This window comes from Trachemys scripta, chromosome 4 (assembly GCF_013100865.1).
Source record: "Trachemys scripta elegans isolate TJP31775 chromosome 4, CAS_Tse_1.0, whole genome shotgun sequence".
NCBI lineage: Eukaryota > Metazoa > Chordata > Testudines > Emydidae > Trachemys > Trachemys scripta.
In genome coordinates, this window is record NC_048301.1 from 137873277 (window position 1) to 137898769 (window position 25493).

At 47.7% G+C, this 25493-nt stretch overlaps 1 protein-coding gene across 1 annotated transcript; it reads left to right on the forward strand.

The window, feature by feature from the left end:
- Positions 1 to 3886: 3886 nt before the first annotated feature.
- PSMA5 (proteasome 20S subunit alpha 5) lies at positions 3887 to 25493 on the forward strand. The gene is made up of 9 exons (XM_034767799.1): positions 3887 to 4054; positions 8419 to 8485; positions 11856 to 11982; positions 14041 to 14108; positions 15162 to 15269; positions 15374 to 15432; positions 16410 to 16512; positions 18058 to 18144; positions 25202 to 25493. Exons 1-9 carry the CDS (start codon positions 4026 to 4028, stop codon positions 25277 to 25279), a joined length of 726 nt encoding a protein of 241 aa, XP_034623690.1. The 5' UTR covers positions 3887 to 4025; the 3' UTR covers positions 25280 to 25493.

Sequence of the window (25493 nt, forward strand, 5' to 3'; positions counted from 1 at the left end):
TATCAGATGTGAAACAGCATGAAGGTATTTAAGAAGCCAACTCAAAGAGTTCCTCCTACACAAGCATTCAGGTCTTGAGCAGTTCAGGCAAACAACGCACGTTACAACAAAGCTTAAACTTGTTCTTCATAATAATTTAAAAACAACAGTAGCAGCCTATTTAATTTTAAAAACAGCAAAAAAATATCCACCTCCCTTTCTATTTCGTAAAAGGAGACTTGAAGTTTAAATCTCCTCAGCGTGATAGATATGCTTGCTTTGAACTGCTTAGCTCTTGGATGTCCCCAAGGCTCCTTGCTGCTGGCCCGTGCTGCCCAGGGTCCTTATGGACAGTTCTGTCCGCCATTAGGGAATTTTTTTCCTGAGAACCCCTTGTAACATTTTGTGAACCCCCAGGGGTTCACAAACCCCAGTTTGGGAACCACTGGCCTAGAGGGATCCGAGAGGAGAGAACAGGATGGGCCACCAGGACCCCTGCTGAGCGTGGGCCTGCCGCCATTATAAACCCGGTACTGTCCGGACTGGTTTAGGGCCAGGGGAGGGGCATCACTCCCTGCCGCGGCAGGGCTGGAACTGGAGGAGGGGCATCTCTCCTGCCACAGCCCTGAGTGCCTGCGCAGCGCTTAATAGGCTGCTGTGTGGCCGCGCGGCCATGCAGCTTAGAGGGAACTTAGGTCCACAGTACCACATACAAAAATAATCAGGAGTAAAAGGAGAAGAGTCCTCAGGATAGTCCAGACTTAAAGGGGAAGGGAGATTTTATGTCTAGCATTAAAGATCATGGACTAAGACCCCCTGAAAATAAGAGAAGATGCTGACTCAATTGTGCTGGAGGGCCCTGGTATAACACAAGCCATAAGTAGGGCCCTACCAAATTCATGACCATGAAAAACCTGTCATGGACTGTGAAATCTGATCTACCACTGTGAAATCTGGCTATTGTAGGGGAGGGGGTGGATTGGGGCTCCTACTGTGCACTGAGCTTCAACTGCTAGTTCTGGACAGGCTGGGGAGGGACAGGACTTCCTCTTCCCTTGCTCGGGCCATTCCCGGGGTTGGGTCAGACCCACCTCCAGGAACCTTCCCCAGCTGCAGGAAGCTCAAGAGCTCTGAAGGCAGCACCACTGCAAGCAGCAGCGCAGAAGTAAGGGTGGCAATACTATACAATGGCACCTTCACTTCTGTGCTGCTGCTGGTAGCAGCGCTGCCTTCAGATCTGGGCAGCTGGAGAGCGGTGGCTGCTGGCTGGGCACCAGCAACAGCGCAGAAGTGAGAGTCACATCATATGGTGGGGTCATCACTTTTGGAGGGACAGGTGGGGTCATCACTTTTGGAGGGACAGCTTTACGGGTGGGTGAGTGGGCGACTGCCCAGGGCCACTTGGTCAGGGGGGCGCTGTCATCCTCCCTACACACACAGCCAGCCCAAGGCCCCTTTAACCCATGTACTCAGAGTGTGGGAGGGGCAGGGATGCCCAGCTGGGGGCTCCTACCATGCACCAGGCTCCTGCCCTCCCTAGCTGGGCTGGGACTTCCTCTTAGCCTGCACAGGCTGCTCCCAGGAATCTACCCCGATTGTAGGAAGCTCCGCGGCTACTGGCTGGGAGCCAGGGCCGGCTCCAGGCACCAGCGCAGCAAGCAGGTGCTTGGGGCAGCCAACGGAGAAGGGCGGCAGGTCCGGCTTTTTGACGGTAATTCGGCAGCGGGTCCCTCAGTCCCTCTCGGAGGGAAGGACCTGCTGTCGCATTGCCACCGAAGAATGAAGCCGATCGTGGCTTTCCCCCCTCTTCCCCCCCACCCGCCACTTGGGGCGGCATAAATGCTGGAGCCGGCCCTGCTGGGAGCCCAGCTCTGAAGGTAGCATCACTGACAGCAGCAGCCCAGCCAGGACTAGCAGCTGGAGCCTAGCGCATGGTAGGAGCCACCAGCTGGGGCGCCCCAGCCCTGTCCCTCCCCAGCTCTGGATCCAGCTCTCAGGAGTTAAAGGGGCCTTGGACTGGCTATGGGGGAAGCGGGGAACCATGGCACCCTGCTGATCATAGGGCTTTGGGCAGTCACCCACATCACCCACCCATAAGGCTGGCTCTGTCCCCTCCAAAAGTGACGACCTCCCCCCCCCAATACCATGCCACCCTCACTTCTGTGCTGCTGCTGGTGGTGGTGCTGCCTTCAGAGCTGGGTGCATGGCCAGCTGCGGTCCTCTGGCCAGCCAGCTCTGAAGGCAGCAATGCAGAAATAAGGGTGGCAATACCTCAACCCCCCTACAATAGCCTTGCAATCCCGCCATGACACTCTTTTGGGTTGAGACCCCCACCGTTACAATAGTGTGAAATTTCAGATTTAAATATTTGAAACAGTGAAATGACCATTTTTTAAAAATCCTATGACTGTGAAATTGACCAAAATGGATCATGAATTTGATAGGGCCTTAGCCATGAGTTAACATCTCATAGGTGTAAAGTCCAGGGACTTGTACGTACGTTCAGGAGAAGATGATTTCACAAGTGGATTTCAGTTTTCAATCAGTTTCTAAACCATTAAACCTATAATGTTTACTGAGTGTTTGCAAAACAGCAAGTCTGAGATTTATAGAGGTCTGAAGGTGGTTTACCAGCAGTGCTGGTAATTCAGAGTTTGTGATTTGTACTTCATTATTTATTCTGTACAGCATCACAGATGTCCATAAAGGCTACCCCTCCTCCTTTCTTAATGATGAATCTTTGCGCTAAATTCTAGTGAACATCTCACTCTTGATTGGTTTGGAGCAGTCCACAAGGAGTTTGGAGCAATCCAAGCTCTGCAGATGGGAGATTAGACGTGGAGCAGCCAAGGTGCTACGGTGGGAGAGGTGAAGATGGTGGGACGAGTGTGTCCCCAGGTGGTAAGGTGTTAGGACATAAAGCTGTGTGGTCTGGAATCCACAGCACCTGAGAAACCAGTGTGAGTTAGAACATGAGGCCAGTTTTGTGTGTACAGATCAACCTGCACAGTGTGAGGAGTCAGTGTGCACAATAGAAGAGGGTGAGTACAGCAGCAGGCAGTGCCTATACACTGGTGTAGCTGCACAGTGGTGTAGCTGCAGCAATGTTTTCATGGATGCTGGTGTTTGTGGTACAGTTGCAATATTGCCAATCTCAAGCATGCAAAAATCATGACTGGGGCCCCCTAAAATCACTATTAATGTAAAAATCATGATTTTTTAAAAAATATTGTAAAAAATAATACATTTTTTCTTTTCCTTTTAGAGCTGCTAGGGTGCATTCACTTTGTGATTTGAAGATTTTTGCTGCAACAAGGGGGGGGGAGAATCCTTTTTTAAAATGAAAGCTGGGAGTCTCGTGCAATCTCCTGATCTCTGCAGGTGGGGTTTTAACAAAAAAACACAACCATTGTGAGACTTGTCATGAAGTCACCAGTTGTGCCCAGTGACCAACCAACCAGTAGTGAGTGGTGGGGGCAGATGTTACTGCCACCCTGGTCTGGTTACGCTGGACCTGGTGCCCCACTGGGAGCAGGAGCAACAGAACTCAGGACTTGCTGGCCTCAGCCCCTTCTACTGCACCTGCCTCATCTCCTCCCTGCTGGGCCCACTCCTCCCACATCCCGCCTCTTTCTCCCTGCTGGGCCCAGCCTCCCCCGAACGGCCTGTGCCGTCCGCCCCTCCCCCCTTATTACCATCTGGGTTCTTCCCCCATCGGAAGGATTGAAAAGGGGGGCGGGATCCCCATACGCCTTAGACCCTGGCAACCAGCAGCCAATCAAGGCTTGGCAAGGTAGCTTTTGACCAATAGCAGAGAGGCAAGACTGGATCCCGCCTCGGATGCCTATTGGCGAGGGCACGGTGACGTGTCAGGGTGCTTCACCAATTGGGTAGCGGTAGGGGCGGGGCTGCGCAGGCGCAGTGCGGAGCCGGTTGCTGACAGGGCCGCTCGTTGCTGGTATCGGGCCTGGTGTGGGACTTGGATCTGGACTCGGCGTTTCCCTGTCTCGCACGCACCGGCCTTCAGCCCCGCGCCCGTCGCTGCCATGTTCCTCACCCGCTCCGAATACGACAGGTGAGCGAGCGAGGGCGGGCCCGCGCGGGCCTCGGCTCAGGCCCAGGATCTGCCTCGTCATGGAGCTTGGCCGGGCCTGGGGCCGGGTCACGCCGGGGGCGGCCCAGCCTCCGAGACCCCTCCACAGCCCCTCCCGCTGAGCCTCTCTCAGCCTCGCCGTGGTGTCCCCGGAGTGCGGGGGATCCCCTTAGCGTCCCGCCCCCCCGCCTGAGGGATCGACCCCCCAGGCCCTGCCCCCCTGTCTGGGGATCGACCACCCCCCATCGCCCGCCCCTCTGACTAGGGAAATCGGCCCCCATGAGCCTCCCAATTCCGTTTTCTTTTTCCTCCCCCAGCTTTCCAACTGTCTCTTGGTGGGGAAATCCCCCCTTCCAGACCCTGGCCTTGGGCCTCTTCCCTGGTGCTGTCAGTGGGGATGAGAATGAGGCATGCTTCCAATGATTCCCCTTGGTTGTTCCCATTACCTTCCTCTTGGCCCTGAACTGGGCCTTCTTAGTGGGGGAGTACAGACCCCACTACATCATCACTCTGGAAGGGTCTGTAGACTACACCTCTGATTAACAGCAAGCTGGTGGTGGCCCACATTTGGAGGTCCTGGGCAATGGGAAAGAATGCTTTAGCCACCCAGTCTTAATGTCTCTGAAGTAGGAAACTTGGGGTTTGTCTATACTGGCACTTTACACCCCTCTGAGCGCTGTAAAGTGCCAGTGCACCAGTGCTGGGAGCTACTCCCCTCATGGGGGTGATTTTTTTTATAGCGCTGGGAGAGCTCTCTCCTAGTGCTATACCACGACTACACAAGCCACGTTAAAGCGCTAAAGTCAAAGGAACGCTATCAGATTATTCCACTACAGTATTTTCCTTTTCCACTCATGGCACCCAACTCTCCCTGAAGTCTCTTGTGATTAAATACCAAAAGTGCTGCAGTATGGCTAAAAGTCTGATGTAAAGCAGCAGTAACCAAGTGGAGTCCCAAGTTAGCAAGACCATTTTGGCTCTGTCCACACTACAATTACAGGTGGCTGTAGGCTTCATTACAAGAAACAGGCATATTGGAGAGAGGTAGTTGTAGGGTAGTTGGAGCCTTGTCCCTAATTCAACATATTGTGCCTTTGTATTGTAGTTTAATTGCTGTTCTCAAACACTTGGGCCCTGTCTATGCCATGGCTCAATCTGCTTTAAATATGGTGGTTGTTAGCAAAGTGTTTCCCTGATCTGAATAGATGAGGCCTACTCATGTTAGGCCTCCTACTGTCTGGCTTGCAACTTCAGAACTATAGTGTAGGCAGGGCCTAAGAAGCCGGCTGGGTTAGTCACAGAGTGACTCTGAGTTTTTAGGCTTTTGGTTTCATTTTTAGTTGGACTGAACGCTATGTTTTGCATGGTTATAAAACTGCCATCAAAGCAAATAAATAAAAACTACTCTCAGAAAGTTTGGGTGACTATGTAATCATGAGCTAAGCTTTTGTGGGGATCTGACAAATGTGAATTTGCATATGCACCTTTGCACTTTCAATGTATTTGGAATGTTCAAATAATAACTTTTCAATTAAAAACCTAGCTAATTGTTCCTCATACAGTTACAAATCCTAATACAAACTTGCAATTGTATTCCCAAACTATTGCAATATATACTGATATGCAGCAAAGTCACTGAGTACAAAAACAACACAGGAATATAGAAATCATGGTGAGACAGTTTTTCATTGATTTGAGATTTATTGCTGAGAAAAATGCAAAGTTAATTAACTTTGATAAAGGGCTGAGTTGCAGCTAATACTTCTATCTTTTTATGGTTTTGTTGTGTATATATAATTCAGATATATAAGGTCCTGATCCTGCAAGGAAACTTGTGTGGGCTGAGCCCCACTGAAGTCACTGAGGCTTTGTGCATGTGCAGTGATCCGCCCACAGAGCCCCATGCAGGTGCGAGAGTCTCTCCATATGGAACTCATTGCAGATTTGAGGCCTCAGGGTAGATCCTTTTGTGAGGTAGGGTATAATCCAGAATTCTGTTGCAGCAAATAAAAATAAAAATCTGAGTGACCCTGAAAGAGAGTTAGCAGGAAAATATTTACATCTTCTTTGATGTACTGTAACAATACTATATACATCTCACATTTCTATATCATTAAAATACTGTGGGGAAAATAGCTTTATGTGCTGCAGGGCAACTTCGGACTGGCAGTGTGGTGGGGGTAGTTAGGAAGAGAGTAGCCTCAAAATGTAGCTTGTTGCTGCTGTTGCGAGTTGTCTTGGTTTCCCATCGAGCTGTTTCTTCCCATCTGAAGTCTCTTCAGTTGTCAGCAGCTTGATCATTCTACCCTCTTCAATATCCCTTTTGGGGGTGGGAACCAGTATCTATTTTGCCCATCCCTTGCATGATGATCATCTTCATGGGAGCAGCTGGGGGGCTCATTCAACAGCAATTCCTAATGTAAGTTTGCCTGCAAATTGTGGATCCAGAGCAAGATTGAACAGGCACACAGCCCTTCTAGCTCTAGATTTTGGGCAGTTGGTGGGACAAGGCTGCTTGGATTCCTTCTCAAGCATTCGCAGGAGTGTCTCTTCTTTCTCTCCCCCTTTCCACATATCAATATGGCACTTCCTTCTCCTTCCCAGCCCCCCACAAAGGTTTAAATAGATATTCCCTTCATCCCTTTCCACCAATAGGTTCATTTCTTTAGTGTGGTGTTGCTCCTCTTTCTAACAGCCCAACCCAAAATACCAATTAAGTCTCTTTTATGAAGAAGGGATATATGCAATATTGCTCGAGTAGTCTAAGATTTTTTGTGGGTAGCGGTGGTGGCATGGAATGAGTTCCTGGCATATGCCAGTGGCTGTCTGTGCCCTGGGCACCAGTATCTGGACCAGTCAGCTGGGGCACTGTGCTGTACTGAGTATGAGGCTTCATACAGTTATATTTAAAATGAAACTGTCTTCCAATGTAAGGCAGAAGTCACGTGTTAAGAAATCTCCCAGAGTCCCCACAGATTTCTGGATGCTAGTGGGGCATTTGGTGGTGGCATTGCATTCAAATAGGCTACATCTGCACTACAGAACTTACAGTGGTGCAGCTGCACGGATGCAGCTCTTGTGGTGGAGACACTCTAAGCCAATGTTTTTCAAAGTATAGGTCAGGCCCTGGGTCACCTTGCTGATTCAAATTATAATGATTGTTGCTGTGCAGCAGCTCTAAAGGGACCTGGAGAGGAGAGAGAAAGGGGGTGGGTGGGAACTGGGGAGGGGAGCAAGTTGGGGCTTGCAGGGCTGCTGTGGACATCTCCCCTGGCCCTCTGGAGCTTGCTGCTGCTGGCCGGAAGAGAGGGACCCTTCCCCTAGAGCTCGGTGCAGAGCCTTCCCCCGGAGCTGCTGGCAGGGGGGACAGAGGCCCCTCCCCCAGATCTAGCTGCTGCCGGTGGGGAGAGGGCTGGGGGGAGTCCTCTGGCCCCACCCCAGAGCCCGCATCCCCAGCCAGTGCCCTCCCCCCCCCCCCCCCGCATCCCAACCCTCTGCCCCAGCCCTGAGCCCCCTCCAGCACCCTGAACCCCTCATCCCCAGCTCCACCCTAGAGCCCTCACCCCCACATGCCACCCTCTGCCCTACCCTGGGCCACCTCCCACACTCCTTACGATAGGCTTACTAAGGCTAGTGTCTAGTGTTAGTTATATAAAGTGGGTTAAGCTGGAATGTTTTGCAATATTATGATTTTATGAAAACTCTAGTCAAAAGATATAATTATGTTGGGTTACGGGCTTCAACAATTTTCTTCAAATGGGTCATGAGGAAAAAAGTTTGAAAACGATTGCTCTAAGCCAACGGGGGAGAGATCTCCTGTCGGGTTGTTAACTCCTGCCTCCGCAAGAGGTGGTAGCTCTTTAGGTGGGAAAAACTTGTGCTAAATATAAGCAAGGCAATAGCTTTTCTGAGCCAATAGAAGCATATACTGTTTAGAGTCCAGTGGCCATTCTAGCATCTGCTTGTGGAAGATCCCTTGAAGCATTTCTCCTTACATTTATAATTGGACCCACTGGAATTCTAGGGCATCTGCTGCTGCTTTGTCCAGTCCCTGCTGCTTTTTCACTCCTTCCTCTTTTTAAAACTTGTGGATCTACATCCCTCTAGTCAATATCTGCCATGTTGGTGTTCGCTTTCTGAATATACAGGTGGCATGCTGCTGGATGAGGAATGTACCTCTATAACTTATCCAGTCACTGACTTTAATGCACTCCTGCATTACCAGCTGACTTGACTTAGTGCCATTATGTCCCTCTGTGGAGTTGAAACAGGAACTATTTTCTCTGATGTTTGTCCTTATGTTTTTGGCCTTTTCTCTAGCTCTGATTTTGTTTTCTTCATTGCAGGGGTGTGAATACCTTTTCTCCAGAGGGACGGTTGTTCCAGGTGGAATATGCCATTGAGGCTATTAAGGTATTGCAAACCTCAGCCATTGTTGATACATTGCAATCTGTAGCCCAAATGCTTCTAATTGTGATTGGGTTTAGTCACTAAGGATGGGAGAGCTCTTAAGAAAAGTCCCGTTGTTCATTTCAGTAGTTGACATGCTTCATTTGAAGTGAGGACTGAACCAGTGCCCTATCATTATTTATTGTTCCCTTTTTGTACACACACACCTGGTGGAGCTCTTGTGTGCATACAGTGATGCTGGTTAATAGCAATCCTGATGAAATATTGCAGTTGAGAGCCAATCCCGTTCCATTGATGTTCATGGGCTTCGGATACTGGCAACAGGCATGCCACTTATTAACAACTTTTTCTGGAGGAAAGACCCCAGCTGCAGGCAGGTTTGCAGGGCTACAGCAAGGAAAGGAAGCGCTTGAGGCTGCATAGTACGTCTCTATGCTATGTCTTGCACTAGCACTAGTGCCTGGGCTCAGCACGTCCAGTGCTTCCTTCTCTGGCTGCAGGCCCACAAACCTGCCTGTGACCAGGAACTACCATCCACATCCATAGTGGCCTGGGGTGCCCACGTCCCTGGCACTATGGGCTGGAAGGGGAGGCTGTGGGCTGGGCAGCGATAGGGAAGGAGACTGCAGCCCAGATGCTGGGGTTTTCCATGGAGAGCAAAGGTGCTGAGGTCCAACAAGGCTGCACAATACCTCTCCCTGCACTTTCCTGGCTGTGTCCTGTCCTGGCACCGGGGGGCTCGGGCTGTCCTAGTGCTTGTTCCCTGGCTGCAGCCCTTCTGCTTATTGGCAACTTCTGGACAGCAGCAATTTTTACTGGGAACCAAGAGGTTGCTAATAAGCAAAATCCATTGTATAATCAATTGAATTGAATGTCAGTTAACACTTAGGAACACCACAGCCTGGAGTGGGGGAATGGGAAAGACCTCTTCCCCAAAACTACACAGTCAGCAAAAGTTTGGGGAAACTACTGAATGCTAACATACTGCCAAATGTTGTTAGATGGGGGGTCCCAGCCACCTGAGATTATTAAAGATCCCATGGCATTTTTGAGACTTGGTGTTAGCTCCAACGTACAAACCAAATTCTAATTTGAGTAATTACATTCTACCTCCTTAAATGCCTCCCTATAGCTTCAATTAAAAATATTCACTTGATGCCCTGAATCTTCTTGGGCTAATGGAGCATTGCATTCTGGGATGTGTAGCTTCCACATACTGCCTCTCTCAAAGATTACCATTTTATAACTACGCTATTCTATGTTAACTAGGTGACCTTTATTTTCTTGGCTAATTGCCAAAGTAACCTGGGGTTTGTGAAGTTTGGCAGCACCTGTTTATAATGGTTGGGAATGTTCTTTCTGTTGCAAGTGATGCAGTTGTCTCATTGCACATGCACAAGATGTGTTTTAAATGAATTGAGAGATGGAGGTGTGTTTTTTTTCTAATATGTAAAGAAACCAACAGTTTCTCCCCAAATTTGATGCAGAGGGTTTTAGTGTAAGTGGCGTTGAAGAAAGAAACCTTTTTTTATAGGTTCCTCGATGGCCTCTATTTAGGGATTAATGTTAAGGGTCCCCGTAGATGAATATCTTCTCTGTTACTATTGCCCACTCAAACACTTTGGCCACAAGGAGCAGGCAAGGTGCAACTATTCATTTTCATCGAGTTTTTGGAAGCAAGAACTCTTAAATGCATCCTAGTCAGTGTGCTGATGCATTCATATTGCTCAGAAAATACATACAATAAAGCTGAAATCTAATCCATAGGATAAACTTGCTTGTCTTTGTCAGTTCCACCAATAAGCCTGGAAATGAATTAAATTTATGCCACTCAAATATTGCCTTTAAAATGTTTGGTACATTATTCCATGTATCGGGAATACAGGGAGGTCCTTCAGTTTACAGGGAACTAAATTGGGGCAGTTGGTAATGCAATCTTTGCAGTACCTCGAACAATAATATTTTGTTTCGTAATTACAGCCGAAGCTTTGAATATGGTTCAGGCAAGATATATACTTAATAAGGGATTCAGGTGGTTCAGTCATTGAGAAACGTGCAGATGAATATGATGCGACTTCCAGAATTAGGGAATTCTTGTGTGCATTTGACAGTGGCATGATTTAGGGCTTGTCTACATGGGGAAATTTACTAATATAGTTATACAAGTAAACTTCCTTGTGTAGACAAGCTCTTAGAGTTATGAGCAGGCAACTGATAGCTAAGTATTTAATCCCAGTTCTGATGCTCTGTGTGGCCTTTGTTGGTCACCTCACTTCATTATACCCATTTCCCTATCTCTAAGAGGAGTGTAATACTTAATTATCTCGGAGGGGAGTTGAGGATGCAGTAATTAAGGCATGAAAAGCGGTATGTGGTGTGAGTGCGAAGTACCTCTCTTTCACTTGTACACTTGGTGAAGACTCCTAACTAAATTCTGCAGATGGTAGGGGATTTCACAGCAAAGGAAAGAATAAAAGTGACTAAACTAATAAAATTAATCTGCAAATATTAGTTATATCCTGTTTTAAGGCCTCCATGGAAATCAATGCATCTAACTTTAATTTTGTTCTGCAAAAGAAAATTCACAAGGCTCTTTTTAATCTGTAAAATTAAAAAAAATCGGAGAGATTATGGTATAGCTCAGGGAAGAGATTAACTACTAATCTGCAAGAGGGTTTCTGGATCTTGATGAACTTTCAAACTGCACATCCTGAACAGTTTAACTTTCTCTGGTTCCCAGATCAAATTCTGACCTCTTAGTTTAGCTCTCACTGTGCATTATCTTGTATTTGTTGTGAAGGTACATAATTGTAGATACATTAGTGCAGTGGTTCTCAAACTTCATAGCACCACAACTCCCTTCTGACAAAAGAAATTACTACACAACCCCAGGAGGGGGACCGAAACCTGAGCCCTGCTGCCTCAGCCGGGGGAGGGGAGCAAAGCCCAAGCCCCGCCCCAGGCAGGGGGCCTGTAATCTGATTTCTGTTGCTCAGGGCTGAAACTGAAGCCTGAGCCCTGCTACCCAGGGCTGAAGCCCTCGGGCTTTGGCCCCAAGCGGTGGGGCTTTGGCTTTGGCCCCAGGCCCCAGCAAGTATAATGCCAGCCCTGGCAATCGCATTAAAACGGGGTTGCAACCCACTTTGGGGTCCTGACCCACAGTTTAGAACCCCTGCATTAGTATATGCAGAATCTGTTTCTGCTACTGATGTTGTAGTACAGTAATGGCATCATTCTGGGGGGGTAGCGATATTACAAATGATGTAGGTCAAGATGAGCATCCTCATTTTGTGTAGATTAGATACCAAAGTGTAGGCGCCCTAGTGATGTTGTAGATTATGTATGATGGTGATAACTGTGTGTGTGTTCTTAGCTTGGCTCCACAGCCATTGGGATTCAGACATCAGAAGGTGTTTGCCTGGCAGTGGAGAAGAGAATCACCTCCTCACTTATGGAACCCAGCAGTATTGAGAAAATCGTAGAAATAGATTCTCATATAGGTAAGAGTAATGCAGGTTTGTTCCTTCTCTTGATAAGGCCTGTTGCATCCTTCCAGCCCTGGACGTGTGATGAAAGCCTCTCCTCCAGAAGAGTTTCATGAGAGACTTGTCTTGAAACATGGCTTCTGAAATCAGCTCTCAGGCCCTCACGTGGCTTTCTTGGGTGGGAACGAACAAGCAACTCCCAGCAAATACTGGGTGCTGGTTACTGGTTTTCCAGGCTCCAGGCCAGCAGGACATAGTTGCAGGAGCAGGAAGCAGCAGCTGAAATGCTCCTCCTCTTTGACCCCCCTAATGAAAGCTCATCCCCAAATTTAGATCTGGGCAGGCAGGGAATTATTGCAATGTAAAGGTTTGATCCCAGGCCAGCATCTGTGCTGGGAGCTCACTGATTGGATCACTAATGTTAGCCTGTTCCTCTGTGCTCAAGGCAGCTTACTCTGGCTGCAGGGGGCCCAAGGAAGACTGATTGCCAAATATGTCAGCTTAAAAAAATTAGAGCTCTCCAAAGCACTACTCTTGTAAGTGATGAGAATTGGTGTGGGCTGTGCTGCTTGTGAAGAGACAGGTTTTTTTCTGGGAATCTAGCCTTCCTCCTCTGCTTTCTTATAGTACAGCCCTTTCCACAGCTACCAGCAGCCATGTGGTATTACAGGTTGAACAAATCTATTTATTTATAGCCGCTTATTTCAGCCAGCTTATAGTGAGGTGAAGATTCACTGATGCGGCACCTCCTGCTGGTCGTCCTGGGAATTAGCTCTTCCATCCTGGAGCGCCCTCTGCAGGCCAGTGTCTTGCCTGCCGCTGGCCCCTGTGTCCCTCCTGGACCCTGGTGCCCCTCTATGTCAGGGGTTCTGCCCGCAGCAGTAACCCACAATCCGGGTCTCCCTACCCAGGTGAACCCCCCAACCCTCTATCCCCACCTTGCCTCAGTGGCTACTGCCATTCACCATCTAGCCCCTGCTCACTGGGGCAGACTGCAGTCTATAAACCACCCATCATCGGCAAGGGGGAGGTTGGGCCTCTGCCTATTCCCAGGCTACACTTCTGTAGCCCCAGTACCTTTCCTGGCCTTTAGCAAGGCCTGCAGCCTGGGGGGTTTTCAGGCTGGAGCTCCCCAGCTTCTCTGGCCTTCCCCCAACCCCACTTCACTCTAGGTACCCTGCTCAGCTCCCAGGTAGCCAGGTTCTTCTCTCTCTACAGCTAGAGGGAAACTCTCTCTGAGCTCCTGGCTCACAGTCCTTTTATAGGGCCAGCTGTAGCCTGATTGGGGCGTGGCTCTTTCCCCACTCAGCCTAGCCTTTCACAGCTGCAGCCCTCTCCAGGGCTGCATTTAACCCCTCTTCTTCAGGAGTGGGCAGCCACCCCACTACACAGCTACAAATGTGCAACTTTCTGTGGGTATATCAAATACTGTCAGGAAGAAAGGTGACTCTTCAAATACTTAGATTTTTGGTCAATAGCTCCACAGGTCCTCCCATTCCAACCCTTCACTCTCACATGTGTAGTAGGTCCCCAGCCTGAATTCTGGCTGCTTTGTGCTACCCAGCCACTAATTAATTCACCCTTACATTATGCCACCTGTGTTCAGGAAGCTAGTGGCTCCCTGTGGAGCCTGATTGCTGTCTCAGACCTCTTACTGTGCCAGTGCCAGCTAATAGAGAAGCAGCCAGCCCTCTTTTCAGGGGAGGATAACTTTATTCTTTCCAGTGGGTTTGGCTAGTGTCTTGGATACGCTTCCAAGGTTCCAGATTCGGTTCCTTTGTCAATTCATTGCAGTGGTGTGTTTTTTGCCCTGATAAGCCATAGCTTTAGCCATCTAGCTGAGTAGTAGACCCTCACCTGTCTCACAATTCTATTTGCATCCAGTGCTTCACTTTCTGACCTAAACTATTGTATAGTGTTACTGAATGCTGTTACACAGCAGCCACATTTGGCCCAGTGGGTGAAGGAGTACTTATGTCACCCCACTACAGTGCTTTGGGGATTTGGGGGACAAAAGTGGTAGATAACTTAATAAATGAAGTTATTTGTCACACTCTCTCACCTTTGTTTCAGGCTGTGCCATGAGCGGATTAATAGCTGATGCAAAGACTTTAATTGATAAAGCAAGAGTGGAGACACAGGTAAAGCTTCCTCTGTTATTCCCCCTCTGCAAAACAATTACCTGATTCTGAGAATAGATTATTTTTGTGGCCAATTGGATGGTCCCGACACTTGCAGACCTGGGTACAAAGGCAAACAATGCTGAGCAGGAGGAGAAACTTGGAGCCAAGCCCAGCAGCTGAAATTTCACAGGTGTTTGGCAGAACTGACTCTCTCACTCTCACTTGTTGTTTGTTTTGGTCTTTTTAGTAGTGAGAGCTTGGTATGAAGAAGGAACTGCATTAAATTCTGTTGTAGAGGGGCTTTTCCTGGGGGACTCACAGCTGGTATGGGTGGATAAAGGCACATCAGCACTGCTCCTCCCCTTCTTTTGGAGTAACATGAATCCTTCTCTCCTTTCAGCTGAGTGTAGTTCTAAGATGCCCTGATTTTGCAATCACCCTGTTAGTGGCCCAGGATCTCAGGCTTCCCTAAGGGGGCAGCAAACTAGTAAAGGGACCAATCCACTACTTCTGAAAGAAGCCCTCATGACTTGGTATTATTTCCAAATTACTGGGTTTTTCCCATCCCAAACCAGGCCACGAAGATACCCTTCTTCTGAGAGGCCCATGTCACAGACACACGTCCTTTAGCTTGGGATGTCACTTCTGAGCAATACAGAACGTTCCTTGCGTTATCTCCATCTTATAATTGAATGTACTGCCCTTGTAATGCTCCAAGCCCCTGCCAGGTCAGGGAATGGAACTGGAGTCCCGAAGCTGGGAATGGGTGACAGGGGATGGATCACTCGGTGATTACCTGTTCTGTTCATTCCCTTTGGGGCACCTGGCATTGGCCACTGTCAGAAGACAGGGTACAGGGCTAGATGGACCTTTGGTCTGACGCAGTATGGCCGTTCTTATGAGTCTTCCGTATGGCAGCATCACAAGGCTACATGGCAGGCCCATTATCTTTGAGACTCTTTTATTCCATCAGAGCATTGGCTTGTGTATGTGTCCTGTCGAGGATCACGTGCAAGAACTGGCTTTTGGAAAGGGACGGGTAGTTCAAGCCCTTGTATTATCTTCTCCTAGAATCACTGGTTTACATACAATGAAATCATGACAGTAGAGAGTGTGACGCAGGCCGTATCCAACCTAGCCCTGCAGTTTGGAGAGGAGGATGCTGATCCTGGTGCTATGGTAAGTAGGTGCTGGCACAGGACATTTTCTGAGTGTAAAACCATTGGATTTCCTCTGCCTTAACAGTACTGGTCTCTCTCAACCCTCCTGTGGTTTTGTTACAGTCTCGTCCATTTGGTGTAGCACTGTTGTTCGGAGGAGTCGATGAAAAAGGACCCCAACTGTAAGTTCAACTCTCTCACTGATTCATGCTCTTCTTGGGAAGAGGTGGGGCTTCTACCTGAAGCACCACAAGATAGTCTTATTAGACAAAAAATAGGGAATTGCATAGAAATCAACATCTTGGACTTATCTCAGTATGTGTCTGGGATGCAACAAGCTGCAGTGGTTGCCTGTTCAGTTTTGAACAGAATATGATGCTTGCAGTAAATCCTGATTTTAAGTCTTATTTTATTCTCAACTTTTTTTAAGTGAGAAGGGGAGATCTTTCTTACCCTTCCCCAGAGAACTAGCAGAACCACTCGTAACATAATATCTGGAGTCTGCTATACCATTCCTTAGGGAGGGGGTGGGAGCACTTGTAACCAGAAACTCAATGTGCTTCCAAGATCCAGACCTTCCTGGAGTGGTGGGGGTGTGGAAACTCCATGAATGCAGTGGGAGGAACAGCTCAGCCAGAAGAATCTCTAGCTGAAGGTCTGTCTTTCTGGGTAACCATGGCCTCAGTCCCTATCAGAATAATGAAAAATCCTGTTCATGTGAAATGCTTCCGCTAGGGTTGCGAATGATAGTGACAGAAAGGGGTGCAACTCTAATTTTAGTTTGGATACCCTCATTGTCTGTTGGGTTTGGCATTTGCTTCAGGGCATTTCTTGACCCTTCAGCCCCTTTGGAATCTTGGTCTGAATTTCCTCTTGCCCTCCAAATGCCAGCAGGAGTTACCTGCTGCTGGTGTGTCTTGTCTCAGCAACCCCTCAAATCTGCCATACAGGATGATGCTGGCTTTAGCCATGTATCATGTACCCTGAGCCTCTGCCTCAGGATGTCAGGCAAGCTGCCACTCTCTAAATTTCACCCGAAGAGTCCTTAGCTTCCAGCTGTAAAATGGGCTCTGCAGAGAACGTTTCATTATTGTGAATCTTCTGGGGAAATCCCTTGCAATGCAATGGCATAAGACACTCTTATCTGTATTCCTGGCAGGTTTCACATGGACCCTTCTGGGACATTTGTGCAGTGCGATGCCAAAGCAATTGGGTCTGCCTCGGAAGGTGCACAGAGCTCCCTGCAAGAGGTTTATCACAAGGTAATGGAATGAGTTCAGAATTACACCTGCTGATTAGCTAGCTGATGTTTGCAGTGCCCTGGGAAGTAGGTATTACCCCCACTTTGTGGGTGGGGAAACTAGGTACAGGGGCTAAATCCAGAAGGGTAGTACCAGAACACCCCAATACCAAGTTATGGTATAAACACACTCCCCAAAGATGATACGGACACACTGACCCCTCCTAAGGATAAGGTCAGGATGACAGCGTGATGGATAGAGATGTTTTGATCGAACCAACAGGTACAAGTTAAAGGGTGGTAACTAACCATGGTCAGAGAGGCAATATGTAACTTGTTTGTATCGGTGTATAAAAGAGGGGTTGCCGAGGGGGTGTGTCTGTCTGGACTAGAAGGGAGCAGAAGGTCATAACTGCTCACTGAGCTGCGGCCATTGTAATGGATATACATGTGTTGGGTGTCCCCATAGAACGGGTTCTCACAACAAATATTTTGGTGGCCTCAGAGTGTGGCCACCAACTCTTGCTGGTGGCCGCTCTGACAAACCAGGTTCTCTGTCCCTGCCTCCCACAACCCTTCAGTGTGAGCCTGCCTCAGGCAGGTGGGTCGGGAACTCACCAGCCATTTGTGGAGTCCCAGGCTCCCTTTGCCTTGCCCGGGCAGGAGCGGGGGAGCTGCCCAGGGGAGCACCCCAGCAACCGAACACTGCAGCCACCTCTGGCGCCACGCACACCAGCCCCATGTGTCTCCAGAGCCGCTGCCCGGAGCCCCTGAGGAGTGCAGGGCGCAGATCCCTTCTGGCGGCACCAGCACAAACACCAAGGCAGTGCGTCTCTGCTTTTGATAACAGCTATTCAGGAGCAAAATCTGGATGCTGCAGGTAAAGGCCATTGCTTTGCCTTGCTTCACCCCCCCATCCCCCACTCCATCTATGCTTTCGAGGCTGTTGTGGCTGAAAAAAAATCCGCTTGTGGCAGCATTTGAGAAACGCTGCTATAGAGTCTCCTGGGCACTAGGACCGTGCTTCGTAAACAATAAACCTGGCAGAACGCCTTTGCCACTGAACCGAGTCTGTGATCTTCTTGGGACGTTAACCCATACCGCAGACCTTGATCGATCTGGTCGGAGCCAGTACAGTACAACACACATGCAGCCAACAACTGATAACAGGTAGTCATCCATTCTTGGGTATCACATAAATCACTGGCTCTGGACATTGGCTCATGGGGGGGGGACGGGGGACTCACATCTTAGAACATGAAGACGTCTGTGACTACAGAGGCCAATTTTTCAGAATTGTTAAAACATATACGCAGTAATTTAGTTATTACTGTGCCTGAACTACATTCCTCACTACTGCAGTGTTGGTAATATACATAATTTGGCGACATTTTGATTTGCTGCCAAATAGCTTGATATGATATTTTGGAGCAGGACAGAGGGAGGACATGACTTTTGGAGAGGATGTGATTTTCTTTTTTCAGAGGACTGGTTAGAGAGGTGTGCATGAGAAGCTAAGCAATGAAACTGAGTGGCTAACTTTTTTGTGGCTTGTTTTATTTAACAGTCAATGACACTGAAAGAAGCAATCAAGTCATCCCTCATCATCCTAAAGCAAGTTATGGAGGAGAAACTGAATGCAACTAACATTGAGGTACGTGCTGCTGTACTGTTCTTCCTTGTATAAATGCTGTAGGAGCTTTCAGCATTTGGACTACAAGAAAAGTCTATCCTGTTTATATTCTCTGCTTCCCTGGTCCAAGTCTCTGTGGTTGCACTGCAAGTGTGTCCCCTTATGGTGTCTCACCTGATACTAATGTTGTACTTAAAGTACTGCACAGGATCTTTTCAGGGGGAATAAGACAAAACGCCACATTTATTAGTAATACATGTATTCATTAACACTGTATTATATGCATATAATATATTACACTTACACTCACACACACACACAAACACACTCCGTCTTGTTGTTACCAATTAGTTGCTCCCCTTAACTTCACTGGCCAGGTGAGTTAGATGAGGGAGGGGGTGGAGCCGGGCTTCTGCCGATCCGGATCGATGCTCCCATGTTGACAAGACGAGACCCGGGGTCTTCTGCAAGACACCTCACTTTTATAGCAGCTTTCTTCTCATGCAAATCTATACCAGATTCAAACTCTGTGTCTGTCCCCATTGGTCCTTTGTGCTGCTTTCTTTTGAGTGTTGTTCCAATGCTGCAAAGAGGGTGTTTTCAAAAGAAGGTGCTTGCTTCTAACCCCCGAGGCCGTCAGTATGTCTGCTTGTCTTTAATGAGCCCACTTGACACGTTTTATTGTCCTTGGGTCTGGCTCCCAGCCCCTCTCCAACAGTTGAGGCTGTCTGGAGGTGCTGCCTTCCATGCCTTGCTCATCCACACCTCATTCATTCAACAGGGCAATTGATTAAGAGTGGAGGGTGGGGGAGAGCTCTTGTTCTACTGCTAGCAAAAAGAAATTTTTCTTCTATCTTATTCTATCCTTAGGGGCTATAATATTATACCAAGGGCAATGCAAAGTTTCTAAATGAGGCTTTGATACAAAGTTCCATGAAAACAGAGGTCACACGTGGGTAGACCCACCACAAGGTTATATGAAGAGGCACAATGTAGAGTCATGTGAAAATTATCAGAGATTGATCTACACTAAGTCAGGGCTGGTTTTAGATATTTGTCAAAATAGCAATGACTGGGGTGAGGGAACTTTAAAACAAGGGCCAATCTGCAACTCTTAAGCTTCAATCTCTTCCTGAGGTGGTGATTCTTGTCTGTTTCAACATCTATATATTTCTAATGTGCTCATTGCCATAATATCAGTGTGTTGCCACAATATCAGTGTGTTGCCACATAACTCCGTGTGGCATACTTGAAGTAAGAATGAAATCCTCAATCTTTCTCTTGATGTGGGCTCTTGGGAAAGTATTGTTGTGCTCTTCTGCCCTGCTAATTGGAGAATGCTTGTCTGAGTGCTTATCTGAATTCTGCAACACTCCCTGAATGTGGTTAACTTGACTTTGTATTGCTCTCCAAAACCTTGAAGTGGGGGGCCCTGCTGAGAGCACTAACACAAGATCTCAAGAGTTGCCAGAGTGGACATGTCTTGCCAGCTGGGCAATTTTTTTAGGGTTTCCCACTGCCATCCTTTCTTGGCACTTCCAAGGAATGAAAATTATACAGCTTCAGGACTTGCTATTCTTAGTCTTGTGTCAGTGCAAAAATCCCTGTTAGATAACAAGACCAAAGAGATGGGTTTCCCAGACTTCAAATCTCTGGGAATGAATATGTAGAGTCTGTTAACCTCCACTTCCCAGTGATGAGCAGCAGCCTTACCAAATGTAATTTGGTTCAGACATGCTAATGCTTTTTTGGGGGGCAAATAAAAATAATTGTTTCCCTCTTGGTAAAGGGTAGGTGAATAGATTTTTTTTTTTTTTTTTTTAAAGCAAGGCTGGTGTATAACATTTGTTTCTATTTCTGCCAGTTTACAAGATAACTGAACCTTAAAATCATGTCATTCTGACTAGTAACTTGCTCTTCTGTCTCTTCAGTTACTGATGTGATTTCAACAGCTGCTCTGTCTAACTGGTAACTTTCAAGCTGAAACTAATAGGCACACACTCTAATTTTGGGTGCCTCTGATTTTGACTGCCCACCCTGAGATGTCTGGGGCCTGACTTCTCAGAGTTGTGAGCTGCAGGTGCCTTAGCTCTGGCAGTCTGCGAAAGATCAGTTGCTGAAATTATAATGGATTTGAGGTGGGGAAGCGAAGCAAGATGGTGGTCAGAATGATGTGATTTTACATTTTTGTATGCACAACCTACTAAAGCACAGAAATACTTTGGGTCCAGTATAAATGCTCTGAAGTCCAGTAAACTTCCCTAAGCACTGTTACTGAACAGTACCAGCAATAGGAGAGAAGTCTAATGACAGCATTAGATACTAGCACCCGTTTGAGCAACAAAAGCTACTAGCAATAGGCATCTGACGCTAGCTGTGCCGCTTGTGTCTAATATTAAATGCTGCTAGTGAGCCCTTCTGAGATGATAAACTGAGCTGTCCTGGAGAGGAGAGATGGAAGAGGACATGCCAGGTTTGCACACTCAGAGCACAATCTTGTGCCATCCCCAGAAATGTTCCAATTAGCAAGGACTATGTCATGAGCATTTTAACAGGGTAGCCAGCCCCTTAAATGAAATTGGGCTCAGCTCTCCTTTTTCAGTCCAGGTGTGTTCTAGTTAAGTGTAATGAGGGTAAGGCTGCCCCAGGAGTTATAAACAAGAGCTCAGAATCCTGAGGTACAGTTTAGAATGGAAGAGAGTCCAGAGGCTTGAGAGTAAGGAGCTCAGAGGAAGAGCAGAGCTGGGCTGAGAGCTCAGGGAGGAGATGCCCCTGAAGCCAGATCAGGCTGAGGAAAGCAGAAGGCAAGAAGGCAGTCGGAGGTGGGGCACCTACAAACTTCCCCAGGCCAGAGAGTGCTGAAGGCTGAGAGCAGCAGAGGGTGATGCCTCTGAACTGGAGAGCTGAAGCTGGAAGGCCAGAGAGGGCTGAAGGGACAGATGGGTGAGCCTGCTGATGTCTCAGGCAAGAGCTGGAACTATACCTGAAAAGGAACAAGGGTGGAGAGAATCCCCAGCTAGGGGCACTGAGCTGGGGCATGTTGAGAAATGCCAGAGCTGTACTTGGTGTTGGACTGTTGGGATGAATGTGCTATTTGGACTGTGCTGGGGGCATCTTGGTTTATGGTAGGTAGCGGGACTTCTGGAAATAAACTAAAACTGCAGAAATGGCTACTTATGTATTTCAAAGGCTGTACTGAGTTTATTTGAGGAATAGAGGGAAACTGAGGCAGGGGGCCACTTGCAGGGCTGCCATGAGGCTACAGTGGGGTGCCCAGTAAGGGGCCACACATTTACAAGCATGTTTGCTCATTATTACTATCTTACAAATCAGTATCTTGGTCAGTAAAGCTTTCTTCTGGATGAGTGACTTGTAGTACGCATCCGAAGAAGTGGGTTGTAGCCCACGAAAGCTTATGCTCTAATAAATTTGTTAGTCTCTAAGGTGCCACAAGTACTCCTGTTCTTTTTGTAGTACAGTGTGTGAAGAAATCAATGCAGAGTAATGTATACAGTATACTTATGTCAGGTCCTCATTTAACAGGGCTTAGCTGTCCTCAGCATAGCTCTGTATACGTTGAGGAATCACTATCAGGTTTAAGTGTGAGAACAGTGTGCTGAGGATTAAAGGGGCACTGTAGACTGAAATCACCCTTCTAGTTGAGAATGTTTGACTTAGTTACTATATCTGAAAGGCTAGAAGGCAAACTGAAGAGAGAGTTAAGGTTTGGGGTTGTGTTTTTTACATTTGACAACATTGTGTTTGGGTTTTTTTCACATAGAAGTGGGGTGTAGAAAAACAACATGAAAATGTGGTAAAGGAACAGTTAAAAATATACATTGACAGCAGGGCTCAAGAGCCAGTGCAGCACCCAAAACGTCTCTCAATTAGCTTTTTCAGTGTGACAGTTTCCCTTTATTTAACCTCTTTACAGACAAGTCTTTAAAATCTAGAGCAGTGGTTCTCATGCTTGGGGCCCCGTCAGCACACAGCTGCAGCCCATGTGACATCCTCAGGGCCATACAGGTAGTATATGTTGTGTGGCTGTGGCCCATATAACACACACACAGCGGCATGTACAGCCCACGGTGGTAAATAGGTTGCGAACCACTGGCCTAGAGTTTGGACAAATTTGAGTCGTTCATTAGTGTCTTTGAATAGTGCTTTGGGGGCCTGGGTAGAGTCTCATAGACTCATAGACTTTAAGGTCAGAAGGGACCATTATGATCATCTGGTCTGACCCCCTGCATGCTGCAGGCCATAAAACCGTCCCTACCCCTTCCCTGGACTCTGCTGTTGAAGTCCCCAATCCTGTTTTAGGTGACTTCAATCGGCAGAGTCGTGCTTAAAGGGTTACCCAGTCACAGTGGGTCCAATATCGCAGGCCAAAACTATCAAAAGCAGTTAGTGATTTTAGGTGCCCAACATGAGACTCCTTAAACAGCTGTCTTTCAGAAAGTGCCAAGCGCCTGCCATCTGAAAGCCAGGCCTGGTTAAGATGTCCCATATTGGACACTCAGAACACTCATCATTTAGAAAATGTTGGCCTTAAAAGTTCTTGACCTATTTTTATACTCTTCACTTTGTACATCTTTGACGTTCTTTGCTCCCCTGGTGGTGTCTGTGGGTGACCACAAAGCAGCGCCAGTGAGGCTCAATGGAAGCTCCAGGACATGCACTTCTGTGCCCAGTCCTTCCTCTTCCATTGATGTGTGGCAGCAGCATACTCCCCATTCCCTAGAGAGTGAAGACTTCTGCCCCACTTCCAGAACTCGGTACATTTCAGGGTGGTCCAAGGAATGAAGGTTCTGTGCCACACACGCTAGCAGCCACAGGTGCTCCCCAGGGCCCCTTGTCAGCTGCCACTGCTTCTGTTCTTTACTGCTATCTTCCCATGTCAGCCCCATTAAATGGCTCTTCAAATGTTCTGTTGCTCATTTTCTAATTTCTTCTTAATATTTTGGTGCTTGGTCCATGAAGGTTCCAGGCAGTCTGCCCTAGAAACTGAATTCCTCTGATCCAAACAGCAAACAAAACCAAACAGACATCACCAAGGGGAAGTCATGCCTGACTAACCTAATTGCCTTCTATGATGAGATAACTGGCTCTGTGGATGAGGGGAAAGCAGTGGATGTGTTGTTCCTTGACTTTAGCAAAACTTTTGATTCGGTCTCCCACAGTATTCTTGCCGCCAAGTTAAAGAAGTATGGGCTGGATGAATGGACTGTAAGGTGGATAGAAAGCTGGCTAGATCGTCGGGCTCAACGGGTAGTGATCAATGGCTCCATGTCTAGTTGGGAGCCGGTTTCAAGCGGAGTGCCCCAAGGGTTGGACCTGGGGCCAGTTTTGTTTAATATCTTTATTAATGATCTGGAGGATGGTGTGGACTGCACACTCAGCAAGTTTGCAGATGACACTAAACTGGGAGGCGTGGTAGATACGCTGGAGGGTAGGGATCAGATACAGAGGGACCTAGACAAATTTGAGGATTGGGCCAAAAAAAACCTGATGAGGTTCAATAAGGACAAGTGCAGAGTCCTGCACTTAGGATGGAAGAATCCTATGCACTGCTACAGACTAGGGACTGAATGGCTAGGTAGCAGTTCTGCAGAAAAGGACCTAGGGGTCACAGTGGATGAGAAGCTGGATATGAGTCAACAGTGTGCTCTTGTTGCCAAGAAGGCTAATGGCATTTTGGGCTGTATAAGTAGAGGCATTGCCAGCAGATCGAGGGACGTGATCATTCCCCTCTATTTGACATTGGTGAGGCCTCATCTGGAGTACTGTGTCCAGTTTTGGGCCCGACACTACAAGAAGGATGTGGAAATATTGGAAAGAGTCCAGCGAAGGGCAACAAAAATGATTAGGGGGCTGGAGCACATGACTTATGAGGAGAGGCTGAGGGAACTGGGATTGTTTAGTCTGCAGAAGAGAAGAATGAGGGGGGATTTGATAGCTGCTTTCAACTACCTGAAGGGAGGTTTCAAAGAGGATGGAGCTCGGCTGTCCTCAGTGGTGGCAGATGACAGAACAAGGAGCAATGGTCTCAAGTTGCAGTGGGGGAGGTCTAGGTTGGATATTAGGAAACACTATTTCACTAGGAGAGTGGTGAAGCACTGGAATGCGTTACCTAGGGAGGTGGTGGAATCTCCTTCCTTAGAGGTTTTTAAGGCCCGGCTTGACAAAGCCCTGGCTGGGATAATTTAGTTGGGAATTGGTCCTGTTTTGAGCAGGGAGTTGGACTAGATGACCTCCTGAGGTCTCTTCCAACCCTGATATTCTATGATTCTATGATCAGAAAATCCATGCCCTGCCTTGATAATGTGCCTCTGTCCTGTTCTCCTGGGGTCACTTCCAGGAGAGTGAACTCCCTCTCAGCCCACGTCCCCTTGAATCCCTGGCCATTTTGCTATCTCCATGTGAGCCACCGAACAACTGATTGATAAATGGCAGTGACTTATGTTCGCTACTGACCAGGTCTGTATTTGAAGTAATGACTTAGATGCAAATTGCCTCTTTGGTTACCAGTTTCCCAAAGATACTCAAGCTCAGTATTAACAAATTGTTCCCTAATGATTTGAGTTGTTATAGCCTCATTTTTAGAATGCCTGTGTAACAGGACAGGGCTTGTAACCCTGGTTGTTATAGAAGAGGGCAGCTGGCTCCCTAAACATCAAAAGATGTTTGCCTGGGTCTGATTAGAAATGGGACTGGGCTGAACTGCAGCTTGTCTCTCCCCCCGCCCTTGAGTGTCTGCTGAAGAATTAGTGCTAACCGGTCTCTCCCTGCAGAGGGAGAAGCAGCTGAATCTGAGCGTTCCCAGTAGATGTTTCCTTGAGCTGCTGCTACTATGAGGAGATTGAGTCAATTAGAAGCTATTTCTGCGGCAGGCAGCTATTTTTGGGAGTCAAAGAACATGTTACAGGCTGGAACGATCTTGCTGGGCTGGCGGATCAGGCAACCGAGAAGGAACAGCTGCTCCATCTCTGGCAGTTTCTCTGTTCCATGCCCTGTGCTGTCATTTCCTCACGTATGCAGGCAAACAGTTACACTGAATCCTTTCTTCTTCTCCTTCCAGCTTGCAACGGTGGAGCCCGGAATGAAGTTTCACATGTATACGAAAGAAGAGCTTGAAGAAGTCATCAAGGATATCTGAAAAACACGGAGATTGAGAGAGAGACTCCCTTAAAAGCCTCATTCCCTGGTCTAAGTGAACTGAAAGAAGTCAGTTTGCTTTGAGTGCCCGTGATTTTATTTCCAGCAGCGTTATGTGCTTGCTCTTTGTAGAAGGCTCTAATGGTTTTTTTTACAGGTTCTGTACATAAACAATCTACAATAAGAAAATGAGAATAAATCCTTTTGTTACTCTA

Excerpts from the sequence above, each read along its gene's own strand:
- PSMA5 (XM_034767799.1), top strand. The coding sequence starts at position 4,026 with ATGTTCCTCACCCGCTCCGAATACGACAG. Across the intron at positions 11,983-14,040 it reads AGAAATAGATTCTCATATAG|GCTGTGCCATGAGCGGATTA; the intron begins GTAAGAGTAATG and ends CCTTTGTTTCAG. Across the intron at positions 15,433-16,409 it reads GATGAAAAAGGACCCCAACT|GTTTCACATGGACCCTTCTG; the intron begins GTAAGTTCAACT and ends TATTCCTGGCAG.